The sequence below is a fragment of the Pithys albifrons genome, chromosome 6 (assembly GCF_047495875.1).
Source record: "Pithys albifrons albifrons isolate INPA30051 chromosome 6, PitAlb_v1, whole genome shotgun sequence".
NCBI classification, from domain to species: Eukaryota; Metazoa; Chordata; class Aves; order Passeriformes; family Thamnophilidae; genus Pithys; species Pithys albifrons.
In genome coordinates, this window is record NC_092463.1 from 61,870,456 (window position 1) to 61,894,300 (window position 23,845).

The 23,845-nt window shown below is 51.1% G+C and overlaps 2 protein-coding genes across 5 annotated transcripts; one reads left to right on the top strand and one right to left on the bottom strand.

The window, feature by feature from the left end:
* Window positions 1-677: 677 nt before the first annotated feature.
* Window positions 678-14,644, bottom strand: SIRT3 (sirtuin 3). 4 transcript variants are annotated; one of them, XM_071559191.1, is made up of 10 exons: window positions 13,953-14,644; window positions 9,547-9,622; window positions 6,540-6,851; window positions 6,084-6,165; window positions 4,092-4,352; window positions 3,554-3,786; window positions 3,333-3,433; window positions 2,649-2,810; window positions 2,089-2,298; window positions 678-1,162 (listed from the first exon to the last, which is right to left on the bottom strand). In XM_071559191.1, exons 4-10 carry the CDS (start codon window positions 6,104-6,106, stop codon window positions 1,142-1,144), a joined length of 1,011 nt encoding a protein of 336 aa, XP_071415292.1. In that variant the 5' UTR covers window positions 6,107-6,165; window positions 6,540-6,851; window positions 9,547-9,622; window positions 13,953-14,644; the 3' UTR covers window positions 678-1,141. The 4 variants fall into 4 exon arrangements, with proteins under 4 accessions (XP_071415292.1, XP_071415291.1, XP_071415293.1 ...); XM_071559190.1 differs by having other exon boundaries at window positions 6,540-9,622; window positions 13,953-14,643; XM_071559192.1 differs by lacking the exons at window positions 6,540-6,851; window positions 9,547-9,622; window positions 13,953-14,644 and adding an exon at window positions 6,414-6,457.
* PSMD13 (proteasome 26S subunit, non-ATPase 13) lies at window positions 14,636-22,159 on the top strand. The gene is made up of 13 exons (XM_071559188.1): window positions 14,636-14,835; window positions 14,930-15,008; window positions 15,580-15,614; window positions 15,841-15,896; window positions 16,273-16,316; window positions 16,521-16,607; window positions 17,398-17,569; window positions 18,041-18,120; window positions 18,200-18,325; window positions 18,981-19,043; window positions 19,758-19,838; window positions 20,556-20,672; window positions 21,481-22,159. The coding sequence occupies exons 1-13, from the start codon at window positions 14,741-14,743 to the stop codon at window positions 21,574-21,576; spliced, it is 1,131 nt and encodes a 376-aa protein (XP_071415289.1). The 5' UTR covers window positions 14,636-14,740; the 3' UTR covers window positions 21,577-22,159.
* The last annotated feature ends 1,686 nt before the right edge of the window (window positions 22,160-23,845 follow it).

Below are 23,845 nucleotides of genomic sequence, written 5' to 3' on the forward strand. Positions count from 1 at the left end.
CTCTGGGGCCCTCATGGCAGGAAGAAGGTGCTGGAGCAAGTCCAGAGAAGGGAACAGAGCTGGGGAAGGGTCTAGAGCACCAGTAGCAGCTGACAGAGCTGGGGGGGCTCAGCCTGGAGAAAAGGAGACTCGGGGGCACCTTCTGACTCTACAATGCCCTGACAGACTCCTGATCCCTTCCCAGCTGTTGAAACTCTCCAAGCTTTCTGTACAAAAGGAGGCGGGATTGGGGTTTTTAATGAAATTACCTCTGATACTGTTTAATTTTCCAGAGTGCTTTAAATCCAAGAGCAGCTGCCAGGCCTGGACTGGAATGCCCCGAAGCAGGGGCTGAGCTTGGCACCGGATGCTTCAGCATGAAGCATTCACAGAATCATGGAATTGTTTTTTTGGGAAGCAGGGTATGGTTAAAAACAAGTCCTATTTTCAGTGTAGATCCATGAGCCAGGAGGCTCTGCATTGTGTTGTGGCAGGTTTGGGGCACAGCAGGACATGGCTGCAGGGCTGTGATAATGCCACCCTCCAGGATGGCATCTACAGCAGGGAAAGGCTTGTGTGTGAGGGGAAGAAGGAGAAAAAAAATTTACAAAAAAGCAGGTGAAAGGAGCAGTTGTGTGGCCAGAACGTGCTCAAACCCCAGGGAAGGTGTGACTTTACAGAAAACCCCTCAGGTGACATCCAGAAATTAATTCTCTCTTTATTATTAAATAATTAACACTCTAGTGATACAGAAATTCTCCAGCAGCTTGAGCTGGAATGGGGGGAAGGCTCCTCCTGTCCCCCCCACCAGCTTGTCCCCTGATTACCAGAAATTTCATGGAAGAATAAACACAGTCTGCAGCAGCTGAGGATCGTGGCCCAGGGAACAGTGGCTGGGGAGGAGCTGTGAGAGATGTCGGATGCTCAATCCAGTGGGAGCTGGAAAACTTGCTCCAGACTTGTGACAGTCCAGCTGTTACTCTGTGCATCAGCTCCTCCAGGGGGCTCCGGGATGGACAGCTGGAAAGGAGGGAGATCCAAACAGCCAACTGCAGACACAGAGTTCACTGAATGTGCTGGCACGAGCCCCCTGCCACTTGCTGGTGACGTTTATGGCTAGACATCATCAAATGATGTGCTGAGGGGTGGCAGGAGCACCATTCTACTTGTTCTTTGCATCCAGCTGAAAACAGGGAGACCACAGCATTGGCCAGGGAGCAATAAACATTCCAGCCCCAGCACCATCCCCACAGCTTTCACAGAATCCCAGAATGATTTGGGTTGAAAGGGACCTTAAAGCTCATCTTGTTCCACCTCCTGTCATGGTCAGGGACATGTTCCACTAGACCAGGTTGCTCCAAGCCCTGTCCAATGTGGCCTTAGTTTTCCTGCTTTATCAGTGTTATCCATCAGGGATTCAGAGTAGCACAAGCATCAAGCCAAGGGCTGGCTGGTCCCCAAATTGTTTGTACTGAAAAATAAAAAAACTGGCCAAAAGACTAAGAATTCCTACCTTGTGATCTGATGAAAGTAACAACAACCTGGCTGTTAAAATTGGAATCTCGAAGCCAGATTTTATGAAGAAGTCACATATGGGCAGTGTATCCCTAAAAAATATATCTTTTTCATATCAAATGTGGAAAAATCTTCCCAGTGGTCTAAAAGATTGTAGTAATTAACAGCAGCGCTGTGCTCTAAGTAATTAAAGACTTGTTCCCCTGCAATTTCTCACTCCTGAAGATCCCAGAAGGTTACAGATGTGAGAATGGCACAGAGAAAGAAATGATCAAAGCCCTCACGTTCAGCCCAAATCCTGCCCTTTTCCATGTTCCTATTTCATCTGGAACTGGCAGATCCTCGTCTTCCCATCTATCATGGACACATTCAGCTCACAGTGCTGTTCTGGCACCTTGGCTGTAAAACAGCACTCAGATTTGGGTTGGTTTGGGGTTTTTTAGCCCTTTTGGACTTTTCTGTGGTCCCTCCCTGTGAAGGCAGACAGCAGGCGTGGCAGTGCAACCCCAGTGAGCACAAATCCACGCCCTGCATAACTCAGCACAGGGAATGCAGAGGGTGGAGAGGAAGATGAGTCTTGGAGCCCCTTCCCACCTTCTCTTTCTCCTTCTGGATCAGCGTTTGCATCTCACTGTTCCAACCCAGGAGCTCCACCAGCTTCTCGACACCTCCAACCACATCCCCGAGCTGGGCCACGTCGTTGTGGCGCTGCTGCCACGCGAAGGGACCCACGAGCTCCCGGTTGATGAGGACCCGGGGCACGGAGCTGCGCACGGCTCCGGCCAGGCTGGCAAAGGGCTCCACCTGAGGGGGGAACCGAGGGGGCAGAGGGACTGTCACCCTGCCACAGGCACCAGTTCCAGGCTTGGAACTGCTGTGTGTGATGGTTCCTCTGCTGTGAGCTCAGCCACCCCAGCTCTGGACAGGGCAGTGTCATCAGTTACCTGGTGGCCTTTCCTCATGTGGCCCCAAAGCTCTCCAGCTGCCCTTCTGCTTTCCAGAGCATCTCTCAGAGCATCTGCACCCTATTTCTTACCCTCCACCCCAAGTTTCATCTACCTAACTGTGTTTCTCCCCTTCTCTAAGCCCTTTCCCCTCCAGAGTCCCCATTTTCCATGTGCCTTTTTCCCTGGGGGTTTCCCTTATTCCCAGACCTCCAGGGATGTCCCAATGACGAAGAGCAGGTCTGCCATGGGGAAGTCTGCCAGGTGCAGGAGGAAGCGCTGTGGGAGCTCCTCGCCGAAGAACACAATGTCAGGCTTGACAACTCCGGTGCAGACTGGGCAGCGAGGGACCCTGTCCCCCATGACATCCCCCTGAAAGGAGAGCCCCAAAACTGCTCACCACAGGGACCCTGTCCCCCATGACATCCCCCTGAAAGGAGAGACCCCAAAACTCATCATAGGCCCTGTCCCCCATGACATCCCCCTGAAAGGAGAGCCCCAAAACTGCTCACCACAGGGACCCTGTCCCCCATGACATCCCCCTGAAAGGAGAGACCCCAAAACTCATCATAGGCCCTGTCCCCCATGATGTCCCCCTGAAAGGAGAGCCCCCAAAACTCACCATAGGCCTTGTCCCCCATGACATCCCCCTGAAAGGAGAGCACCCAAAACTGCTCATCATAAGCTCTGTCCCCCATGACATCCCCCTGAAAGGAGAGCCCCCAAAACTGCTCATCACAAGGGGTCAGAACCACCACTCTCAGCAATGCCCAGCCCTGAGTCTCATCCCCTCAATAAATTTCCTTTTCCCAGGGCAAAAGAACAGGCCTGAGACCTGTCATTATTGGAATAATTAATGCTTCCTAGTGTTGATGCCTGGCTGGGCTCACTCACCCTGAAGTCCTCTCCGGGGAAGTTTCTCTTACACACTGTACAGGTGGCAGTGGCAAAGGTGCCGTGGGCTTCCACCAGCCTGTCAGGAGGGATCCCAGCCACTGGAACACAGCACATGGGAGAGAACTGAGCCAGACACTCCCTGTATGCATCTCCCCAATCCTGCTTCTCCCCTCAGCTCCTCCTGGTGCTGCAGCTATAGACGGGGAGAGGGAACTCACTTCTCTCCAGCCCATCGATGTTCTGGGTGTAGAGGCGCAGGAGCAGCCCCTTGTCGTGCAGAAGCCAGAGGAAATAGTGGGCAGAGTTGGGGCGGTAGTTGCCGGGGTAGAGCTCCTTGGCCAGGGTGAAGAAGGGCTTGGGGTTGACAAAGAAATAGCCCAGCTCAAAGATGGCCTCGGGGTATGGAATGTCATACTGCTCCAGGTTGCTGTACAAGCCACTCCCAGGGGACCTGCAAGGACAGGGGGAGATGGGAGAGGCTGCAGCACCAGCGTTACCTGTGTTGAAGACACAATCTCAGGATCATTTAGGTTGGAAAAGACCTCCAAGGTCATCAAGTTCAACTTGTGATCGATCCTCACCTTGTCAACCAGATCGGAGCCCTGAGTGCCACGTCCAGTTGTTCCTCAGACACCTCCAGGGATGGGGACTTCACCACCTCCCAGGGTAGCCCATTCCAGTGTTTAACCACCCTTTCCATGAAGAAGACTCATCCCTCCCAGAACTGACAAAGGACAAAGAGGATGGAGGCATCACCTGAAGTCCGGGATGCCACTGGGTGTGCTGATCCCGGCTCCAGCCATCACCACCACACGGCGACATTCCTTCTTCCTGAGGAGCTCGGCCACGTCCTTCAAGGTGAGTTTCTCCTTCCCCTCATCACCTCCCCACCTGCCCCGGCCCAGAATGGCTCTGGCAGCTGCGCTCAGAGAGAAGGGCCTGGAGCCTTGGATCCTGCTGGGCACAGGGGGGAAGCACAGCAGGTGTCCACTGGGAGAGCTGACAGCGACTTTGGCTCTGCGGGAGGAAAACACCCAAAAATTCCACAGAAGGCTCCTCCGTGCAGGATTGTGCTAGAGCTTCACTAGGAGAAAGCCTGGCTGTTAGTCTGACCCAAACCCAGGAGCAGACATGTCCCTCTGTGCTCCCTTATGTGGATCCCTGGTATCCCTGTGAGGGGTTTTTTGGACAGGGGTGGACACAGGGCTGTGGGAATGACCAGTCTCACTGCTCTGGGACCCAGGAGAGTCTTTTGTGTCCTGAGATCAACCAGTGATGTGTCACCCTGCCCAGGTGGGCACAGACATTGTCATTTCCCTGTTCCCCTCCTTGGACTCTGCCCTGGGAGAGCTCTGTGTGTCCATGCCAAAGGAATCAGAGCCGTGTGCCCAGCTGGGCTGGGAACAGTCATTATCAGCTTGGGAACAGTTATTAGCAGTTCGGGAACAGGCGTTATCATCTGGGAACAGCTTCTCCCAGAAAATTAGTGCTGCTGGAGCAGGGCATTGTGCACCGTCCAGAGTAGGCGAGGAGAGAGCCGGGAGAGCTGGGGCAGGGTTGGCAAGCCCAAAGAACAGTGACAGAGCTGGAAGTGGAGACTGGAAGCAACGACACTGGAAGTGTCTCCTGGCCTCAATGTGGTCAACTCTGTCTTCCCAGGGCTGTGACACTGCCTTTCCCCACTGTCACAGGGCTGTGGCAGTGTCTTCCCAGGGCTGTGACACTGCCCTGCCTTTCCCCACTGTCACAGGGCTGTGGCAGTGCCTTCCCAGGGCTGTGACACTGCCCTGCCTTTCCCTGCTGTCACAGGGCTGTGGCAGTGCCTTCCCTGGGATGTGACACTGCCTTTCCCCACTGTCACAGGGCTGTGGCAGTGCCTTCCCTGGGATGTGACACTGCCCTGCCTTTCCCTGCTGTCACAGGGCTGTGGCAGTGCCTTCCCTGGGATGTGACACTGCCTTTCCCCACTGTCACAGGGCTGTGGCAGTGCCTTCCCTGGGATGTGACACTGCCCTGCCTTTCCCTGCTGTCACAGGGCTGTGGCAGTGCCTTCCCTGGGATGTGACACTGCCTTTCCCCACTGTCACAGGGCTGTGGCAGTGCCTTCCCTGGGATGTGACACTGCCCTGCCTTTTCCTGCTGTCACAGGGCTGTGGCAGTGCCTTCCCTGGGATGTGACACTGCCTTTCCCCACTGTCACAGGGCTGTGGCAGTGCCTTCCCTGGGATGTGACACTGCCTTTCCCCACTGTCACAGGGCTGTGGCAGTGCCTTCCCTGGGATGTGACACTGCCCTGCCTTTCTCTGCTGTCACAGGGCTGTGGCAGTGCCTTCCCTGGGATGTGACACTGCCCTGCCTTTCTCTGCTGTCACAGGGATGTGGCAGTGCCTTCCCTGGGATGTGACACTGCCTTTCCCTGCTGTCACAGGGCTGTGGCAGTGCCTTCCCAGGGCTGTGACACTGCCCTGCCTTTCCCCGCTGTCACAAGGACGTGGCTCTGCCCTGTCAGACGGGGTTCCCAGGGCCCTGAGCTCCCAGCCTGGTAAAACACTGATGTTCCCCTGGTCGGTCGCTGCTCCCGGGGCTCCCAGGCCAGCCCTGGCTCACGGAGCGCTGTCCCACCCGCCTGCTTCGACCAGGACATGACACCCTCCATGACGGGCGCACACCCCACGGGAGCTCCCACGCCGACACTGATTCCCACGCTCCCCTTCCCGGCTGCAGCCCCGCTCCAGCACCCCCACGTACCTGCCCTCTCCGCCGCCCTCCATCCCCGCCCGGGCCGCGCCGCCGCCATGGCGGGGGCCGCGCTGCCACAGGCTCCTCCACGCTGCAAGAGAGCAGAGCGGTGCTGAGGGGCGTCGCGGGGGCCCCGGGGGGCTCCCCCCGGCCCCGGCGCTCACCGGCCGCCAGCAGCCCCGCGCCGCGGCCCCGCGCCCCGCGCTCCATCGCTGCGCGCCCGCCCCGTGGGGGGGTCCCCTCGGCGGGTCTGGGGGTGTCGCTGCGGGGACAGGCGCGGGGAAGGCCCGGGGACAGGCGGCGGCGGCGCTGCAGGGGTTACCGGCGGCGTTACGGTACCGGCGGGAACCGCTGCGCGGCGCGGGGCGTTACGGTAGAGGCCTGAAATGAGTGCACTGCGCGGGGCGTTACGGTAGCGCCGGGAATTGAGTGCGCGGTACCGGCGGGCCGGGGGTGTTACGGTACCTGTTATAAATTGAGACAAAGATGTCTTTTGTTCAGGCCAATAATGAATTTATTAGAATTAGCAAGCAAGCAATCAGGCAAAATGCGGCCTGGGCAGTCTCTGCTCCACCGATGGCGCGCACCCCCGGGGTTCGAGTGCTCTCTTTATTTAGTTCCATTTCCTGTTTTCGTGTCCTTTCTGGCTTCATCTGAGCATGCGTTCCATGTTGCTGGGGGTCTTTTCTGCCTCCTGGTGGTCGTTCGATGAAGGCTCATAGTCTTCCTCTTCTGCTCTTTCCGTATTTGGAGGTGATTTAAGACGCCTTTCGTTTCCTGGAACTTAGATACTGTTATGCGAGCAAAGCATAATACACGCCAAGCCGCACCCGGGGCCCGTCCCTCTGCTTCTCATCTTTAGTGAACAAAGTCAATGTTTACTCACTACAATTCCCCCCTCTCTCTTTCTCATTTTGTTCACTAAACCTTTGCAACTCTCGGTAGCTCATTTCTAGCACCTCATTACCTTCTTCAGCTTCCCCTATTGGTTCATATTTTGCCCTGATTAACATCAAGTGTGCAGCTTCCAAGCACCCTTTAACAATTGCAACTAATTTGTTAAGAATGCAAGGTCCAAAAATAAGTGTTGCCATGAGTAACAGTGTAGGTCCTGCTATTGTGGATAACAAGGTCGTTAACCAAGGGGAATAATTAAACCAGGACTCATACCAACTTCATTGGGTCTCTCTTTCTTTCTTTTGTTGTTCAAGTCTCTTTTGTAACTCTGCCATAGCATCTATGGCAACTCTGGTATGGTCCATATACACACAACATTCTTCTCCTAATGCAACACAAAGTCCCTCTCTTTGCAATAATATCATATCTAAGCCTCTCCGGTTTTGCATTACTACTTCAGATAAACATCTCAATGAGGCCGTTAAGGCATCAATGGCAGTTTTTACTTGTTTCATATCCTCATCAACAGATTCCTGAAGTGTTTGTAATTCTTTTGTTCCTTTAATCAAAGAGGCCACCCCGGTCCCAGCCCCGATTCCCCCTATGGCAAATAAGGTAGCAATCGTGACAGCTGTTAATGGTTCTCTTTTGGTCAGGTAGTGCCCTGGAGCGACATATCTATCATAGTTACCCGGGTGGTAGATGATTTTTGGCATTATGGTTACCTGGACACAATAACTGTTAGCAGCATTAAATAACTTCAGGGAAAGACATGGGGTTACCCCAATACTGGAACCCCACCTAGCACTGGATTTTGGTAGTAGCCATTTTGCTGTTTCCTTGCTCGTATTAATTGTCTTATTGCACAGGAGTCGCTTGTTTTCTGGAACTGTTCCCACACACCTTCCCTTTCCAGTCACTTGTTCAAGAGTAAGTCTGTTGGTTTTATCTCCATCCTGTCCCCACTTACATCGGGAGGGGGCAGACTCGTTTGACCGTGTGATTTTTGAGTCCACTCCTACTGCTTCATAAAAGGGTGGCTGAGCACAATAACACAACCAGCATTCTTTGGTCAGCTGTGGTTGTGTTTTATTTAGCCATTGGTAGCTAGCATTTACCATTTTCCAAAGAGTGTTATAATTATTGAGTCCCCTCCCCATCTTGGGTTCAGATACCTCTATAGTTCAATTGTTTGTTTCCCCAGTGCTATTCTTACTATTTGCCATGCCTGTTAGTACTTTATTAGCTTCTGAGCTACTAAGTACTCTCTCCTTCTTAATCATGAAATGTCCTCCCCTATCTCTGCCCGGTTCCCAATAGCGAAACCCCCAGATCTTTCCTATAAACCACGCTGAGTTTTGTGGCTGGGTTACATTTATATACACATATGTGCAATTACCTGGGTTTACTATTCCTTGCCCATCACGAAGAGGAGGCCTACATCCATATGGGCCCCAGCCAATTGTGATGAATTTGTCCTTGTTGCTACCTACATCCCAATCGGAAGCAATTGTTTCACAGCCCCAATAGGCACAGTAATAATGTCCTGGATAATTACAATACCCTTTTCCAGGATTTGAACTGGGACAACAATAGAATGCTGCAAGATTTAAACAAGGATGAATTTGCACTATTTCACACAGCGATACGCTAAAACTGGGAGATCCAGGAGTAATTACTGTTCTGAGGCTTCGTTGATCTTCCCATCTTATTAGAGACCATTGAAAGGGCTCATGTGTTTCCCCGGTTCCATAACCAAAAGTCCAAAACAGAATAATGGTCATTACCTCTAGAGTGTGTAGGTTTGGGTTTTGGGCTCCACTGCTTATTTGATTTTTCCGTCTAATTTGTATCCCCTTATTAGGTAGGGTCTTGCTGCTCAAGTGGGGAGGTTTACTCCCATTCCTGGGCCAGTTCTTTGAAAGCTGCTGTATTGTCCCAGGTCCTTGATTCGACCCTCCACACTTTGTTCCTCCTCTGCCTCGCCCGTCGACTCGGTTGCCTCGAGCCACGGGGTGTGCCATCTTCTCGGCAGCAGGGGAATTCTTCAGGAGGGTATTTATTATTGGTGACCTGTCTGAGGACGGAGGCTTTCCACTTGGGGTGTATCACACCTCAGCCCTTTGAATTCTTTTTGGCAGCACCCCTTCACTATTTCTACCACGAAGGGTAGAGGTTTGTTGGAATAATAGCAATAATTTTCAGGATTTATTCCCTTTGAAAAGACTTCCCACCATTCAGTTGATTCATATTCAATTTCTCTTGTGTGAAATACTTTAAAATTTATTTTCCACCCAGTTATTTTCCTTTCTGATTTCCAACAGGGGTTACACACTCCCCTTGGAGGAATGCCCCTATGGCAGTGTGACCACAACCTCTTCCTACTCACTTTACAAACAAAACACACAAAAGGGTAACAGTTACAATTAAGATCCTTACATCTGACCTTAACACTAGAATTGCTTATCTGCCCATCCTCTAAACAGTATGAGTCTGGTAGGTATTCAATCCGCTAAGTGTCCATCAGTTCCTTTGGAATTTCAGTTTTAGATCTCCAGGATAGCTGGTCACTCACCACATCTGGTTAGAGACAGGTCCTTTAACTTGGCAGGCATGTGTCCACCCCTTTTCTGCAGTTCGGATCGCCGTTTCTGTAGTAAGCAACACAAGATAAGGCCCTTCCCATACAGGGGTTAGTGGAGTTTCCCTCCATGATTTTACTAACACATAATGTCCTGGCTGTATGTTGTGTATTTTTAAATCTAGGGGAGGTCTCTGTACCACCATCCCTTTCTTCCATAACTCCTGCTGGTGATTCATCAGGCTTGCAATATAATTTGTTAGGTTGGCCTCATGCAATCGGGGGTGGTCTCGTGGCTCCTCCAAACTCTAGGGCATTCCATATAACATTTCAAATGATGAGACCCCTATATCTGCTCGGGGTCTTGTCCTAATGTTTAACAATGCTAAGGGAAGGCACTTAACCCATGATAATTTTGTTTCTATCATTAGTTTTGGTGCTGTGAATGACCCTTCCCCCCAAAAACAGGACTTCGAGCCACGTTAGTGTAGGGTAAGATAAAAAGTAAAGGTCCTTTAATAACACAGGGCCTACAGCCCACAGGAATACAGGGTGACATGCATGTACCCCAGTTCTTGTTTCCATGGCTTTTACACTAAGATCCCTCCAATCATTGCTTTACACATTTCTCAGTTCAGCCCCAGTCCCACCCCTGGTCCAACCCCCTGGAATTGGGTCTGGGGTTGTCAAGACCCTCTGTCTTCATCAGCTCTTCTTCCTCAGGCACACAAAGGTCTCTTGGAGTTCATCCAGTTCTGGCTTTTGGGTCACTCTGACCTATGTTTATGTTTCATTCTGTAGGCCTTCTGATATCCTTCAGCTCTGCCTTGGAAAGGAGTCTAAACAAGATTAATTAACTAAAGGAATTTGAGCTCCCTGTTCTGGGACAGGGGTAGTGATAGAAAGGCATTAAACTTAAACTGTTAGAAATATTAACCCTCTAAAAATCTACAACTACTGTGTTCCTAAAATCTACAAAATGTGAAAATCAGAACAAAAACCCTTTCGGCATCAGTTTGGTGAGTTGTTTCTTTATTTCCCCATTCATTCTTTCTACTTTTCCTGAACTCTGAGGGTGCCAGGGAGTATGATGCTCCCACTTTATTCCCATAGTGGTTAGGATCTCATTCATTACTTCTAATACAAAGTGAGGTCCTCTGTCTGAATCTATAACCTCCATAACTCCATACCTAGGGATTATTTCTTCTAACAATATTTTTGCTACTGTTTGGGCTGTCGTTCTTGCCATGGGGAATGCCTCCATAAAATGAGTAAGATGGTCTACAATTACTAATAAATATTTATACCTCCCCACTTTTGGCAGTTCAGTAAAGTCAATCTGTATTTTAACAAATGGCCTGTGTGCCAATTCCCTACCACCTGAAATTTTTGTCCTTACATGATTTTTATTCACCTTCTTACAAATCAAACAATCTCCCGTAACTTGCTTTGCTAAGTTATAGATACCAATACTCATATATAAATCTCTGCCTAATAAATTATATTCTGCTTCTGGTACCAGCAATAAAGATCCTGTTCCAAATTTGGTACCTGTTTCATACAATACTTCTTTAATTACGGGCACTTCAAAAGGTTCTCCCTTTCCACCTATTACTTGCATAGTGTCGGGAGAAACCCGGCACCCATGGGGCAGACACTGGACTGTAGATCTTTCTGCTCCAGTGTCCACGAGAAATTCAATTTCTTGTTGCTGGGGTCCCACTTCAAGTTTTATCAAGGGCTCTTTTTGATGTCTAGTCCCCAGCAGACAGAGCCCCTGACACCTCTAATCTTCTCCGAACATTTTCTCATCCTTGATTCTTTTTCTACAATTCCTTTTCAAATGTCCCTTTATCCCACAATAAAAACAAGCCCCTTGATCTTTTTTTAACACTGATGGTCTTGACCCCCTTTTTTCAGAGGTTTTCAGAGGTCTCCCTTCCGGCTGCATCGCTCTCTGTCCTTCCCTTACTGCGGCCACCATCATCCTAACTTGTTTCTTATGAGTCTCGTCCTCTCTTCTCACATAAACTTTTTGTGCTCCCCTCAACAACTCATCCAATCCCTGGTCTTGCCAGTGGTCTAATTTTTCCAATTTTTTTCGTGTATCTTCCCATGCCTTAGCCACAAACTGAGTTTTTAGCAGGGCCTGCCCTACTGGGGTCTCAGGGTCTAGTCCTGAATACATTTGTAAGTTTCTTCTTAGCCTTTCTCACCACTAGGTTGGGGTTTCATCTTTTATCTGTCTTTCATTGAAGGCCTTATTAATGTTCTGTCCTCTCGGGACAGCTTCTCTAATACCTTGAACAATTATAGTTCTAAGGTCTTGCACGTGGGCTCTGTCCCCTGCATTCTGGTGGTTCCAGTTTGGCCTTTGTAAGGGCCATTTCATGTCTGCAAGTGGTCCCTGGATGTGTTGGGCATCCCATACTCTCATACCTGCTCTCCTAATCATATTCTTTTCCTCTGCTGTAAATAAAATATTTAGGATAGATTGTAACTCATCCCACGTGTAAACATTGGGACCCAGGAATTGGTCAACTCGTTCAGCTACTCCTAAGGGATCCTCTAATAAATTCCCCATTTCTTTCTTAAATTCCCTAACATGTGCCAAATTTAATGGAATTGATACAAATCCCATCCCCGGTTGGGGTCCTCCCATTGGAGTCTCCCGCAGTGGGTACAAGTTCTGTTGCCTGGTCTGACTTCTGGTTCTCTGTCTATTATCCTTGGAGAAATCTAAATCCAGACCTATAAGGTCCCCTGACTGTGGTGCTGATGGTGAGGGGTGCGGTGCTGAGGGTCACACCTGAGCTGCTTGTGGGGGTGGAGGTACATAAGGTGGTGGTCCTGGAGGAGTTTCCTCCTCCCTTGGTTTTTTCTTAGTAACATTTCCCCCCTCATTTAAAACAAGCAGTCTGGTCTCAGCGGGGTAGGGCATGATGCCAAAGGGGTTTTTGTTCTGATTTTCACATTTTGTAGATTTTAGGAACACAGTAGTTGTGGATTTTTAGAGGGTTAATATTTCTAACAATTTAAGTTTAATGCCTTTCTATCATTACCCCTGTCCCAGAACAGGGAGCTTAAATTCCTTTAGTTAATTAATCTTGTTTAGACTCCTTTCCTAGAGCTGAAGGATATCAGAAGGCCTACAGAATGAAACATAAACACAGGTCAGAGTGACCCAAAAGCCAGAACTGGATGAACTCCAAGAGACCTTTGTGTGCCTGAGGAAGAAGAGCTGATGAAGACAGAGGGTCTTGACGACCCCAGACCCAATTCCAGGGGGTTGGACCAGGGGTGGGACTGGGGCTGGACTGAGAAATGTGTAAAGCAATTGATGCCAAAGGGGTTTTTGTTCTGATTTTCACATTTTGTAGATTTTAGGAACACAGTAGTTGTGGATTTTTAGAGGGTTAATATTTCTAACAGTTTAAGTTTAATGCCTTTCTATCACTACCCCTGTCCCAGAACAGGGAGCTTAAATTCCTTTAGTTAATTAATCTTGTTTAGACTCCTTTCCTAGAGCTGAAGGATATCAGAAGGCCTACAGAATGAAACATAAACACAGGTCAGAGTGACCCAAAAGCCAGAACTGGATGAACTCCAAGAGACCTTTGTGTGCCTGAAGAAGAATTGATGAAGACAGAGGGTCTTGACGACCCCAGACCCAATTCCAGGGGGTTGGACCAGGGGTGGGACTGGGGCTGGACTGAGAAATGTGTAAAGCAATGATTGGAGGGATCTTATTATAAAAGCCATGGAAACAAGAACTGGGGTACATGCATGTCATCCTGTATTCCTGTGGGCTGTAGGCCCTGTGTTATTAAAGGACCTTTACTTTTTATCTTACCCTTCACTAACATGCTCAAAGTCCTGTTTTTGGGGGGAGGGGTCATTCATGGCATCAGGCATCCAAAGACTGGCATATTCACTTTCCTCCTCACTAAATGGTTTCTTAGAATTTACATAAGTATTCAAATCTTGACACAACCAGTCCTCAAAGGACCCAAAAACGGGCCAAAATATATTCCCAAAAAGCCTTTACCCTCCCCAAACTTCTATACAATAGTGTATCATTTTTGCCTTACTTTTTCCCTTCCTCCTAGGAGAGTCTCCCCAATTCCGAAGCACTATTCCTAGTGGGCTGTCATGCGGAATTGGGGGGAGCTTTGCCTGGGGCTCCCTCCGCATGGGTGCAGGGAGTTTGCCTGTCCCTTGCCCCATCTTCCGGAGGGTGCTCAAACACACACACGCTCGCCTGGTTCGTGGCTCAGTCCCTCGGGGGAGCTGAGAACGGCACTGCTGAGGGTCCACACTCGCTGGGTCTCTGAGAGACCCGTCACACGCCACCCTCCGGGAATTCCAACCCGAACCGAACGGATCCCGCTCATACTCACGCGTCCCGCGTCTTCGTTCGGATCTTCGTGCACAAAGTTTACAGGGTTCTTCCTTTTGCCTATTGCTTAATTCGGGTTCGTCGTAGAGGAGCCAGCGCTTTTAGGGCAACCGGGCCGCCTGGCGAGAGGCGGGGGCGCCTCCCGAGGGTCCCAAAAACGCCGTACGAATCCTCTATTCGAGTCACGGCACCAGAACTGTTATAAATTGAGACAAAGATGTCTTTTGTTCAGGCCAATAATGAATTTATTAGAATTAGCAAGCAAGCAATCAGGCAAAATGCGGCCTGGGCAGTCTCTGCTCCACCGACGGCGGGCACCCCCGGGGTTCGAGTGCTCTTTTTATTTAGTTCCATTTCCTGTTTTCGTGTCCTTTCTGGCTTCATCTGAGCATGCGTTCCATGTTGCTAGGGGGTCTATTTCTGCCTCCTGGTGGTCGTTCGATGAAGGCTCGTAGTCTTCCTCTTCTGTCTCTTTCCGTATTTGGAGGTGATTTAAGACGCCTTTCGTTTTCTGGAACTTAGATACTGTTATGCGAGCAAAGCATAATACACGCCAAGCCGCACCCGGGTCTCGTCCCTCTGCTTCTCATCTTTAGTGAACAAAGTCAATGTTTACTCATTACGGTACCGACCGACCGGCCGTGAAGTGAGTGCGCGGTACCGGCGGGCCGGGGGTGTTACGGTACCCGGCGTGCCCCGCGCGGGCGGAAGTGAGTGCGCAGCCCCGGCGGCGGCGCGGCCTCTTCGCTCCGGCCCCTCCGGTCCCGTCCCGGTCCCGCCGCCGCCACCATGAAGGACGTGCCGGGGTTCCTCCAGCAGAGCCAGAGCGCGGGCCCGGGCCAGGCCGCCGTGTGGCACCGCCTTGAAGAGCTCTACAACAAGAAGTGAGCGCGGGGAAGGGGGGGGAGGAGAATGCCCGGTGTTGGCGCCCGGTGTCTCCGGTGCCCCGGGCTCACGGCGGGTGTTCTGTGTCCCCAGGCTGTGGCATCAGCTCACCCTGCAGGTGCTGGACTTCGTGCAGGACCCCTGCTTCGCCCAGGGCGATGGGCTCATCAAGGTGTGGGGGCCGCTCCCGGTTCACGGGGTGGGGGGGTTTGTACCGGGGAAAACGCAGCCTGTGCCCTTGGCTCTAATAATCCTCTCGGAGATTACTAACCGAGGTGCGCTCATCTCCTGTGAGCCTGCAGAGTCTGGAAATTGGGCTGCAGTTAAATGTGTGGGGGTTTGTAACCTTCAAAGTGATTCTTTACTTTCATTCACTGGAGTTTTCTTGTTTTTGGAGCTCCAAGGTGGGGGCTGGGGGTTCCCAGACGCTTCCCTTGGGTTCCCTCCTTGTGCTTGGGGGAAGCTCAAAGGAGCAGTTCAGGCCTCCTGGATTCTGCACCGTGCAGGAGTTTCTGTAGGGGATGCCCAAGGTGTTGGAAAAGTCACAGAATCCTGGACTGGTTTGGGTTGGGAGAGACCTTAAGTGTTATCATGCTCCACCCTCCCTGGATGGGACACCTTCCACTAGCCCAGGTTGCTCCAGCCTGGCCTGGAACACTTACAGGGATGTTCAAATGAGCAGCAATAGAGAGGAAATAGAGTGAGAAGCCCTGAAATGAGTGTCCCTGTCCTTGTCCCCACAGCTCTATGAGAACTTCATCAGTGAGTTTGAGCACAGGTGAGTCATCTGGGGGGGCCTGGGGGTCACCTGAGGGGAGTTGGGTATCACCTGGAATGGGGTTGGGTATCACCTGGAATGGGGTTGGGTATCACCTGGAATGGGGTTGGGCATCACCTGGGGTGGGTTGGGGGTCACCTGGGGTGAGTTGGGGGTCACCTGGAGTGGGTTGAAGGTCACCTGAGGGGTTGGGGGCCCTGTGCTGACCCTGAGGTGCTCGTTGCAGGGTGAACCCCCTGTCCCTGGTGGAGATCATCCTGCATGTGGTCCGGCAGATGACAGGTGTGTGTCCTCACCCCCTCCCCGTGGCGTTTTTAGCCCCCCTGATCCCTGTGGAATGTGACAAGACACCAGTAAATCTTGGATGGGAAGTTACTACTGTCCTTCTGGTGTTTTGAGAAGGGAAAGCACAGGCTTGGAAGGATTAAATTCCTGCTGCTGCCTGGATCAGGAATTCCACAGCTTCCCCAGAGAGGTGGTTGGTGAGGGAAAGCCCAGCCTACCTGGCAGCACCTGTTACAAGTTGAGGGTACACTGTGGAAAACACACATTCCAGCCTTCAGGACTCCAGTAAAGGGTGTGTGTGTAGGTGAAGTTTAGTTCCACGGGAACTCCTGGCACTGCTCCTGTTTTCAGCCTGTTTTCTTCTCTACTCCAGATCCCAATGTGGCCCTGACTTTTCTGGAAAAGACTCGGGAAAAGGTACGTCTCAGGTTGCTCCCTGTGGCAGTTTACCTGCAGGTGAAGAGGCACCGGTGTGTGTGTGACACCTGTGCTGGAGAACCCTCTTTCCTCAGGGATTTTCATGCAGGAATGTGATCAGTGACATGAATCCAGCCCTGTCCCAGCCTCTGGAGCACACCTGGCTGCAGGTGACACTCCAAGCAGGTCTCTGTGTCCCTGCAGGTGAAGAGCAGTGACGAGGCCGTGATCCTGTGCAAAACAGCCATCGGAGCTCTCAAGCTCAACATTGGGGACCTTCAAGTCACCAAGGTGAGGGGTGACCCAGCATGGGGCATTTTGGGGTGCTGGGACATTCCTTGAATATCCCAGCTCCCAGCTCAGAGGGTCTTGGGAGCTCCCCAGGATGTGGGAGCTGCTCATGGTGGGCTGGGGTGTCATTGCCTGAGCAATCATGGGGTTTGTCATTTTGTCTGGTTTTAGAACCCTCTTCTAAACCTAAAGTGAAGTTTTTCGTGCAGGACAGCTTTAGATCTCCTACAGCAAGTGCAGAGTGATGGCTTTGGGTGTGTGTAACATCGTGTAATGGTGTAATGGTTTGGGATGGAAGGGATCTTGAAGACCGTCCAGTTCCACCCGGGGACACCTTCCACTATCCCAGGTTGCTCCAAGCCCTGTCCAACCTGGCCTGGGACACTTCCAGGGATGGGGCAGCCACAGCTTCTCTGGACAACCTGTGCCAGGGCCTCACCAGCCTCACAGTGAAGAATTTATTCCAGAATCCCATCTAAATCTTTTTCCTTTAGTTTAAAGCCATTATTATGTATAATTATAGCTGCTAGGCTGGTTTGGGGCTTGGGGTTTTTTCTCCCTAACTACCATGGGAAGGGAGAATACTGCTTTATTTTTAAGTGGATATATAAAAACACACACACATATATATATATAAATAATGTGGTGGTGGCTTGGGCTGTGGTCACACTCGTGGGGTGTCACACCTGCCCTGGGTGTCACTGGGAACATTGTGACCCATCCAGCCGGGATCACAGGGGTGCACCAGGTGCTCCTTCCCCTGTCCAAAGGCAGGTCTCCCCCTGTCCAGGAGACCATTGAGGAGGTGGAGGAGCTGCTGAACACCCTGCCCGGGGTGACCTCGGTGCACAGCCGCTTCTATGACCTCTCCAGCAAGTACTACCAGACCGTGGGGAACCACGCTGCCTACTACAAGGATGCTCTGCGCTTCCTGGGCTGCATCGAGGTCAAGGACCTGCCAGGTAACTCCTTTCCCTGGAAAATCCCACTCTCCACACTCTGCCTTATCAAATAAATGCCCTGGCAGAGGTTTTTCTCTGTGTTGTTTTGGCTGTGCTGTGATGGATCTAAGGTCTGACTGGATAGAGGAGTGAGATCCCCTCAGGATCCTGCTCCTAAGCTGCCCCAGGGTGATGGGAGGCAGGGAATGTCTCTGCCAGAAGGGAGAGTTTATTCCAATTCCCAAAAATCTTCACTCTGGATTCCAAAAGTGGCCCTTTTGTGCTGTGGTTACTGCAGGCTCCTGAATTTCAGGCCTGGGAGATGGTGAGGGCTGGAAATGGTTTAATACGGGCACAGAGGATAATGAGAGAGGGAGTGATGGGGCTTAAACACTAATATACAAGTATACTTTATTATACAAATTATTTTTGGTTTGTTTTTTTTTTTCATCCAAATTACTTTTGGTTTGGGTTTGGTTTTCTTTTGTCCAGTATCAGAGCAGCAGGAGAGAGCCTTCACCCTGGGGCTGGCTGGGCTGCTGGGAGAAGGTGTTTACAACTTTGGGGAGCTGGTAAGTTCTGTCACATCCCTCCATGGAGCATCAGGAGCTGATTTTATCTTGCTGACTCCCTCCTGCCTGGTTTCTGCAGCTCATGCACCCTGTGCTGGAGTCCCTGAGGAGCACAGACCGGCAGTGGCTCATTGACACCCTCTTTGCCTTCAACAGTGGCAACGTGGAGACCTTCCAGGCCCTCAAGTCGGCCTGGGGGCAGCAGGTGAGGGGTGTTGTGCTGCTGAAGGTCCAGGCTTAGGGTTTACAGAGGCCACTTGGAGTCTGTGGACCTCTATCACCTTCACCTAATTCCTGACTCTGGTGCACTAATATAATTTTAATTGGGGCATAGGAATTATTTCATCTTGATGCACATCATTAGTTTTCTTTTGGCCTCCCTCTGGTTGATGGAAAGAAATAAAAAGAAATCTCCAGTGGTCCAAGGGCAAAGTACACACGTCCTGCACAGGCAGATAATCCCAGATTTAATCTCTGTGACAGGAGTGCTTCCAGTGGAAAAGACTGGTTTTCTCTCCTGTTCTGGGAAGTCTGAGGAAAACAGTGGTGTTGGATGTAACCTGCACTGGCCACACCAGGAATTGCTGCCATAGCAGTAGTTTGCAGGTGGATTTGTGAGTCCACAGGCACAGGGCTGTGGCCTTTGACAGGCTGCCTGCCTGGTGAGATCTGTTTTATGTGCAGCTCCTGGGATTTATTTTCTGGAACCATTCCCAGAATGTGGCTGGGCTGTGATGGCTTCCTCGCTCCTAAATGAAGCTCCCTCAGGGATTTACTCCTGCGTGTATTAAGCTGTTCTCCCCCAGGATGGGGAGAAAATGCACCAAATCAGGTCATTATGGCATTTTCTTCCCTCACAGCCTGACCTGGCTGCCAACGAAGCGCTCCTGCTGCAGAAGATCCAGCTGTTGTGTCTCATGGAGGTGAGCTGGGATGTGTTCAGTGTGGGATGTGGGAAGGGGCTCCTCCAGCTGCCCTTTGGAGAGGGTGGCGCTGACAAATGTCCTGTGATCTGCTGGGAGGGTGTATTTGGTGAATCACCTGCAGGAACTCCTAAGTACAGGTAGTTCAGGATTTTGCCTGGAGGTGGCGCCACAGGAAGGTGCTATAAGGGAAAACGCCTTGTGTTTGGCCCTAGTTCCAGGGATGCTCTTTCATGGAGTGCCAAGACGAGAGGGAATGGCTTCTCCCTGCCAGAGATCAGGGTTAGTTGGGATATTGGGAAGGAATTCTTCCCTGTGGGGGTGGTGAGGCCCTGGCGTGAGTTGCCCAGAGAAGCTTTGGCTGCCCCATCCCTGGAAGTGTTTAAGGACACACTGGTATAGTGGAAGGTGACCTTGCCCATGGCAGGGGCTGGAAGGGCTGGAATAGGGTTGCTTTTAAGGTCCTTTCCAACCCAAACCATTCTGGTATTCTGACACAGAGGAGGGGAAAGCCAGCCTTGTATCTCAGGGATGGTGCCTGGAGTGATAACTCAAAACACCAGAATTGTTTGACTTAATTTGGTTAAATATGAGAAATGCAGTTGCCAGTGTAGAGTGAGACTGGGCAGGGCAGCATAAGGAAGGATCTGTGTGCTGTGGGAGCCACTAAAACCCCGTGGGGTTTATTTTTTTTTGTCTGTTCACTGGGTTCAGATGACTTTCACCCGCCCAGCCAATCACCGACAGCTCACCTTTGAGGAGATTGCCAAGAGTGCCAAAGTCACCGTCAATGAGGTGAGTTTGGGTTTAAGCAAACTCAGTAATGTCCTGGTTTTGGAGCTCTAAGAGTGTCTGGATAGATCTGAGTCACACAGAATCTCAGAATCGTTAAGGCTGGAAAATACCTCTAAGGTCACTGAGAAGCTGTGACTGATCCCCACCTTGTCACCCAGACCAGAGCACTGAGTGCCATGTCTGGTTGTTCCTTGGGCACCTCCAGGGATGGGGACTCCACCACCATCCTGAGCAGCCCCTTCTAATGCCTGACCACCCTTTCCTTGAAGAAATTCTTCCTGATGTCCAACCTGACCCTCCATGGTACAGCATGAGGCAGTTTCTCCTTGTCCTGTAACTTGTTCCCTGTGAGAAGAGACTGACTCTCACCATCCTGCCAGACTGGGTGTGTTTGGGCTCTGTTGGCTTTTTCTCATTGCCTTGTTCTTCCTGGAATTTCAGAGAAAAGAAAACCAGTCTGGTTTTGGGGAAAAGAGCTCTCTTCAGTATGTTGAGATGTCAAGTCTCAAGGCAGTTCTGTCACCTGAGAGGGGACAGTGAGAGCTGCTGCCCTGGACTCCTGTGTGTGTGTGTGTGTGTGTGTGTGTGTGTGTGTGTGTGTGTGTGTGTGTGTGTGTGTGAACAGCCTGCTGTGAAGGTGCCAAATGAAGGTTTTGTTCATCTTGGGGGGAAACTGGGTGGTCTTGGTAATTTTCTTTGGATTGTTTTTGTTCCCAGGTGGAGTTGCTGGTGATGAAGGCGCTCTCGGTGGGCCTGGTGAAGGGCAGCATTGACGAGGTGGACAAGAGGGTGCACATGACGTGGGTGCAGCCACGTGTGCTGGACTTGCAGCAGGTAATGGGAATGAAACTGGAAGTGGAAAAGGTCACAGCTTGGGAATGAGCCTCTTTGGGGCTTACTGAAGGTGAATCAGCTTTTCCTCATCCCTTTTACATGGTACCTGTGGTTTCACCCTGTGGTACCTGGTGCTTGTCACACCTGTGTAGGGGGTGGGTGGTCAGAAACGTGGCAGGATGGAACAGGACAAGGGGGACACATTGCTTGGGGAAGCCATGCAAACACCATGGAACACAGAAGCCATGGCTGTGTTTTCCAGAGGGATGCAGTTATCCATGTGGCTGCCTCATTCCTAAATGTGTGAAACATTCTGGGATGTAGGAGGCACATCCCTCTCAGGAAGAGGGAAGTTCAGGGCGATAAAGAAGGTGTTGAGCTTCTCAAGTTCATCCTTGTCATATTTTAGGAGACTGCACAGAGTGCCTTTACCTTTAAACCCAAAACTGAGTGTATGGAATTCCAGCTGCAAACAATTCCTTTGATGCATTCCAATTCAGCTTTAACTGTTGCTGATCTGCTGGTAGAAGCTGTTAATCCCAGAATCCCAGGACGGTTTGGGATGGAAGGGACCTTAAAGACCATCCAGTTCCATCCCCTGCCATGGGCAGGGACACCTTCCACTGTCCCAGGTTGCTCCAAGTCCTGTCCAGCCTGGCCTTGAACATTCCCAGGGACGGGGCAGCCACAGCTTCTCACTGTGTGGGATTTTGAGGAGTGGTTTGGGATCTGAGGTGTGTGTCCCTGAAGGTGCCTGTGGGCATTCCCAGGAGCTGAGGCCCTGGGTCACCATGGCCTTGCCTTGCAGATCAAAGGGATGAAGGACCGCCTGGAGTTCTGGTGCACGGATGTGCGGAGCATGGAGATGCTGGTGGAACACCAAGCCCATGACATCCTGACATAGAGAGCCTGACACTGCCCCAGGAGAGTGATTCCTTCTGCTCCTGAGGCCTGCAGCACTCAGACCACTGACTGCACTGAATCCATGGAGGGGGTGGGTGGGCAGAGGGGGGGAGCAGCATGGGATGTGTTTCGGATGTGGCCTTTTGCTGTGTGACCCTTTGGTGCTTGAGTCAAGCTTTCCCTCTGCTGACACAAGTGGCTCTGATCCCAGAGCTCCATTCTGGGGGGTGTGTATCACTCCCAGTCCCTCCTGCCTCCAGCTGTTACGGGAGGGTGGGATTCTGGTGCAGGGACTGAGGGGTCTTGGCCTTAGGGGGCACAGCCTGTCCCACTGCCCTCTCCCCATGCCTTGCAGCAGCCCAAGGCAGCATTCCCCAAATCCTCTTCCCCAAATCATCCTCCCTTTCCCCCTCCTCATCCACAGTAGAGGGAGTGTTTGCTCCATCAAGGGTGTTCCGGGAATTCCCCATTAGTGGGTGCATTCACACACTTGAGGAGGTGATTGTCTTTCATCCATGCTTTGTGCTCTGGTGAGGTGTGGCAGCGTTGCCGGAATAAACGTCTCTGCCTTCCCTTTTCTGGAATTCTGTGTCCTATCCATCCCCTTTTCTTCCCCAGTGTCACATTTCCTCCTCAGTTTCACGTTGCAAACCCCTTTCCCAGAATAATCCAGCTTTAAACCTGCCAGTCACTGGTGGAATCAGTGTGTGCCTATCGAGCTTGTGGTATCTGGGTGTGGAGCTGGTCAGGTTCCTTTTCTGGGGAGCTCCAGCCCTCATCATTGTTCCCAAGGCAAGTGTAATGGACTGAAATCTGAAACCAGGCCAGGGACATGTTTTTATTCTGCTTTTGTTTCCTAACTGTGACTTCAAAAGCTTTTCTGTGAAGGAATTAATTGTCTTTGTTGGGACTTGTTTGTCCTGTTGCTGCTGCCACGGTTTTCTGGAGTAGAAGTTTTTTGTGCAGGTCAAGAATGTGGAACAAACGGGGATCTGAGCTGGAATCTCTCCCAGTGTCCCTATGGAGGCATGAACTCCTTGTTATGAGGCAGGACAGCACATGGTATGGAGGATTATGGCAGTGACTTTGGATTGAATGGAGTTGTGTCTATGGATCTGAAATTTCCTTGGGGTGTTTGTGGATTTTTAAATGCTGCTACCAGTGTATCCTTGTCACTGCTGGCATTCAGGAGCTCATGTCATTGGTTTGGTTCCCTGGTGTCACTAACAAACATCACTGCTGGAGTTTCTGTACTTTTCCTGCTTTTTCTGAGTGTGTAAATCAAGCCAGGGAAAGAAGGAAGCACAGGGCTGATAATAGTCCACCCAGTGCAGGCACAGAGGTGTCTCACAGAAGGGAGATGGAGCTTTGGAAGATAACAAAAAAATGGAATTGCTGGAGTTTGTAGCTGCTCACCCTCCTCCTGCTGCTTTCCAGGCCCTTCTGGCTGAAATTCCTTTCTGGATGGGTGGTGTTCAGTGCCCAGTTCCTGCCTTTTCCTGTCAGTTCAGCCATCAGATTTGACTTTACCAAGTTCCTGCTGAATCTTGTCTTCCAAAGTTCATTCCTGTCACTTTTAATGAGTTCAGGAGAGTGTGTGGAGGAGACAAGTGTTCTGGAAAATGTTCCCTTTATTTCATAGTTAAGGACAGGAGAAGGCTTTAAGGAGCACAGTCTCCTTCCCAGTACTGTGTCAGATCTCACCCTCATTCCTGAGGCTGTGTCCCTACACACTGGGGCAGAGGAAACTCCACCTGAGCCAGTGACTTGTTGGCCACTGCTGCTTGAGGTCAGCATCAAAAACCTGGAATGTCACTGTGGGAAGCACTAACAGCTTCTCCCAGGAGGATTCTCACAGCCCCTATGCTGTCCTTGTCTGGCTGTGAGCTCTGAGCAGCTTGTGGGAATGAGGGTGAGATCTGTGGAACTGTGACAGCTTCAGAGATTTTTCTAAGACATCTAGAAGTACCACTTGCTACCCAAACCTCCCCCTGTGCTGGCTACTTCCCTGACACAGGTACTTTGGGGTGTGGTGGGTGGAAAGGTCCTTTATGCAGGGAGGAGGGTCACTTCCAGCCTTTAGGTGTTCTACCAGGAATTCATCTTGGCCTTGCTTCCTTGTTCATACTGGGAGAGGTGACTGTGTGCCTGCCCTGTCCTGCACTGCAGCTACAGCAGGTAAAGGCTCCAGAGGGAATATCCCTTCCTGTTGGAGCCCATTGCAAGCTCATGATGCTGCTTTCCAGACAGGGTTCCAGGTCATTCCCTAC

Bases quoted from the DNA above. Each gene is read 5' to 3' on its own strand.
- SIRT3 (XM_071559189.1), bottom strand. From the start codon at position 6,284: ATGGAGCGCGGGGCGCGGGGCCGCGGCGCGGGGCTGCTGGCGGCCG. The intron at 6,166-6,238 runs GTGAGCGCCGGG...GCTCTCTTGCAG, and splicing joins CGCGGGGCTGCTGGCGGCCG to CGTGGAGGAGCCTGTGGCAG. The intron at 2,811-3,332 runs GTGAGTGAGCCC...CTCTCCTTTCAG, and splicing joins TCCCCGGAGAGGACTTCAGG to GGGGATGTCATGGGGGACAG.
- PSMD13 (XM_071559188.1), top strand. From the start codon at position 14,741: ATGAAGGACGTGCCGGGGTTCCTCCAGCAGAGCCAGAGCGCGGGCCCG. The intron at 15,897-16,272 runs GTGTGTGTCCTC...TCTCTACTCCAG, and splicing joins TGTGGTCCGGCAGATGACAG to ATCCCAATGTGGCCCTGACT. The intron at 16,608-17,397 runs GTGAGGGGTGAC...CCCCCTGTCCAG, and splicing joins GGGACCTTCAAGTCACCAAG to GAGACCATTGAGGAGGTGGA.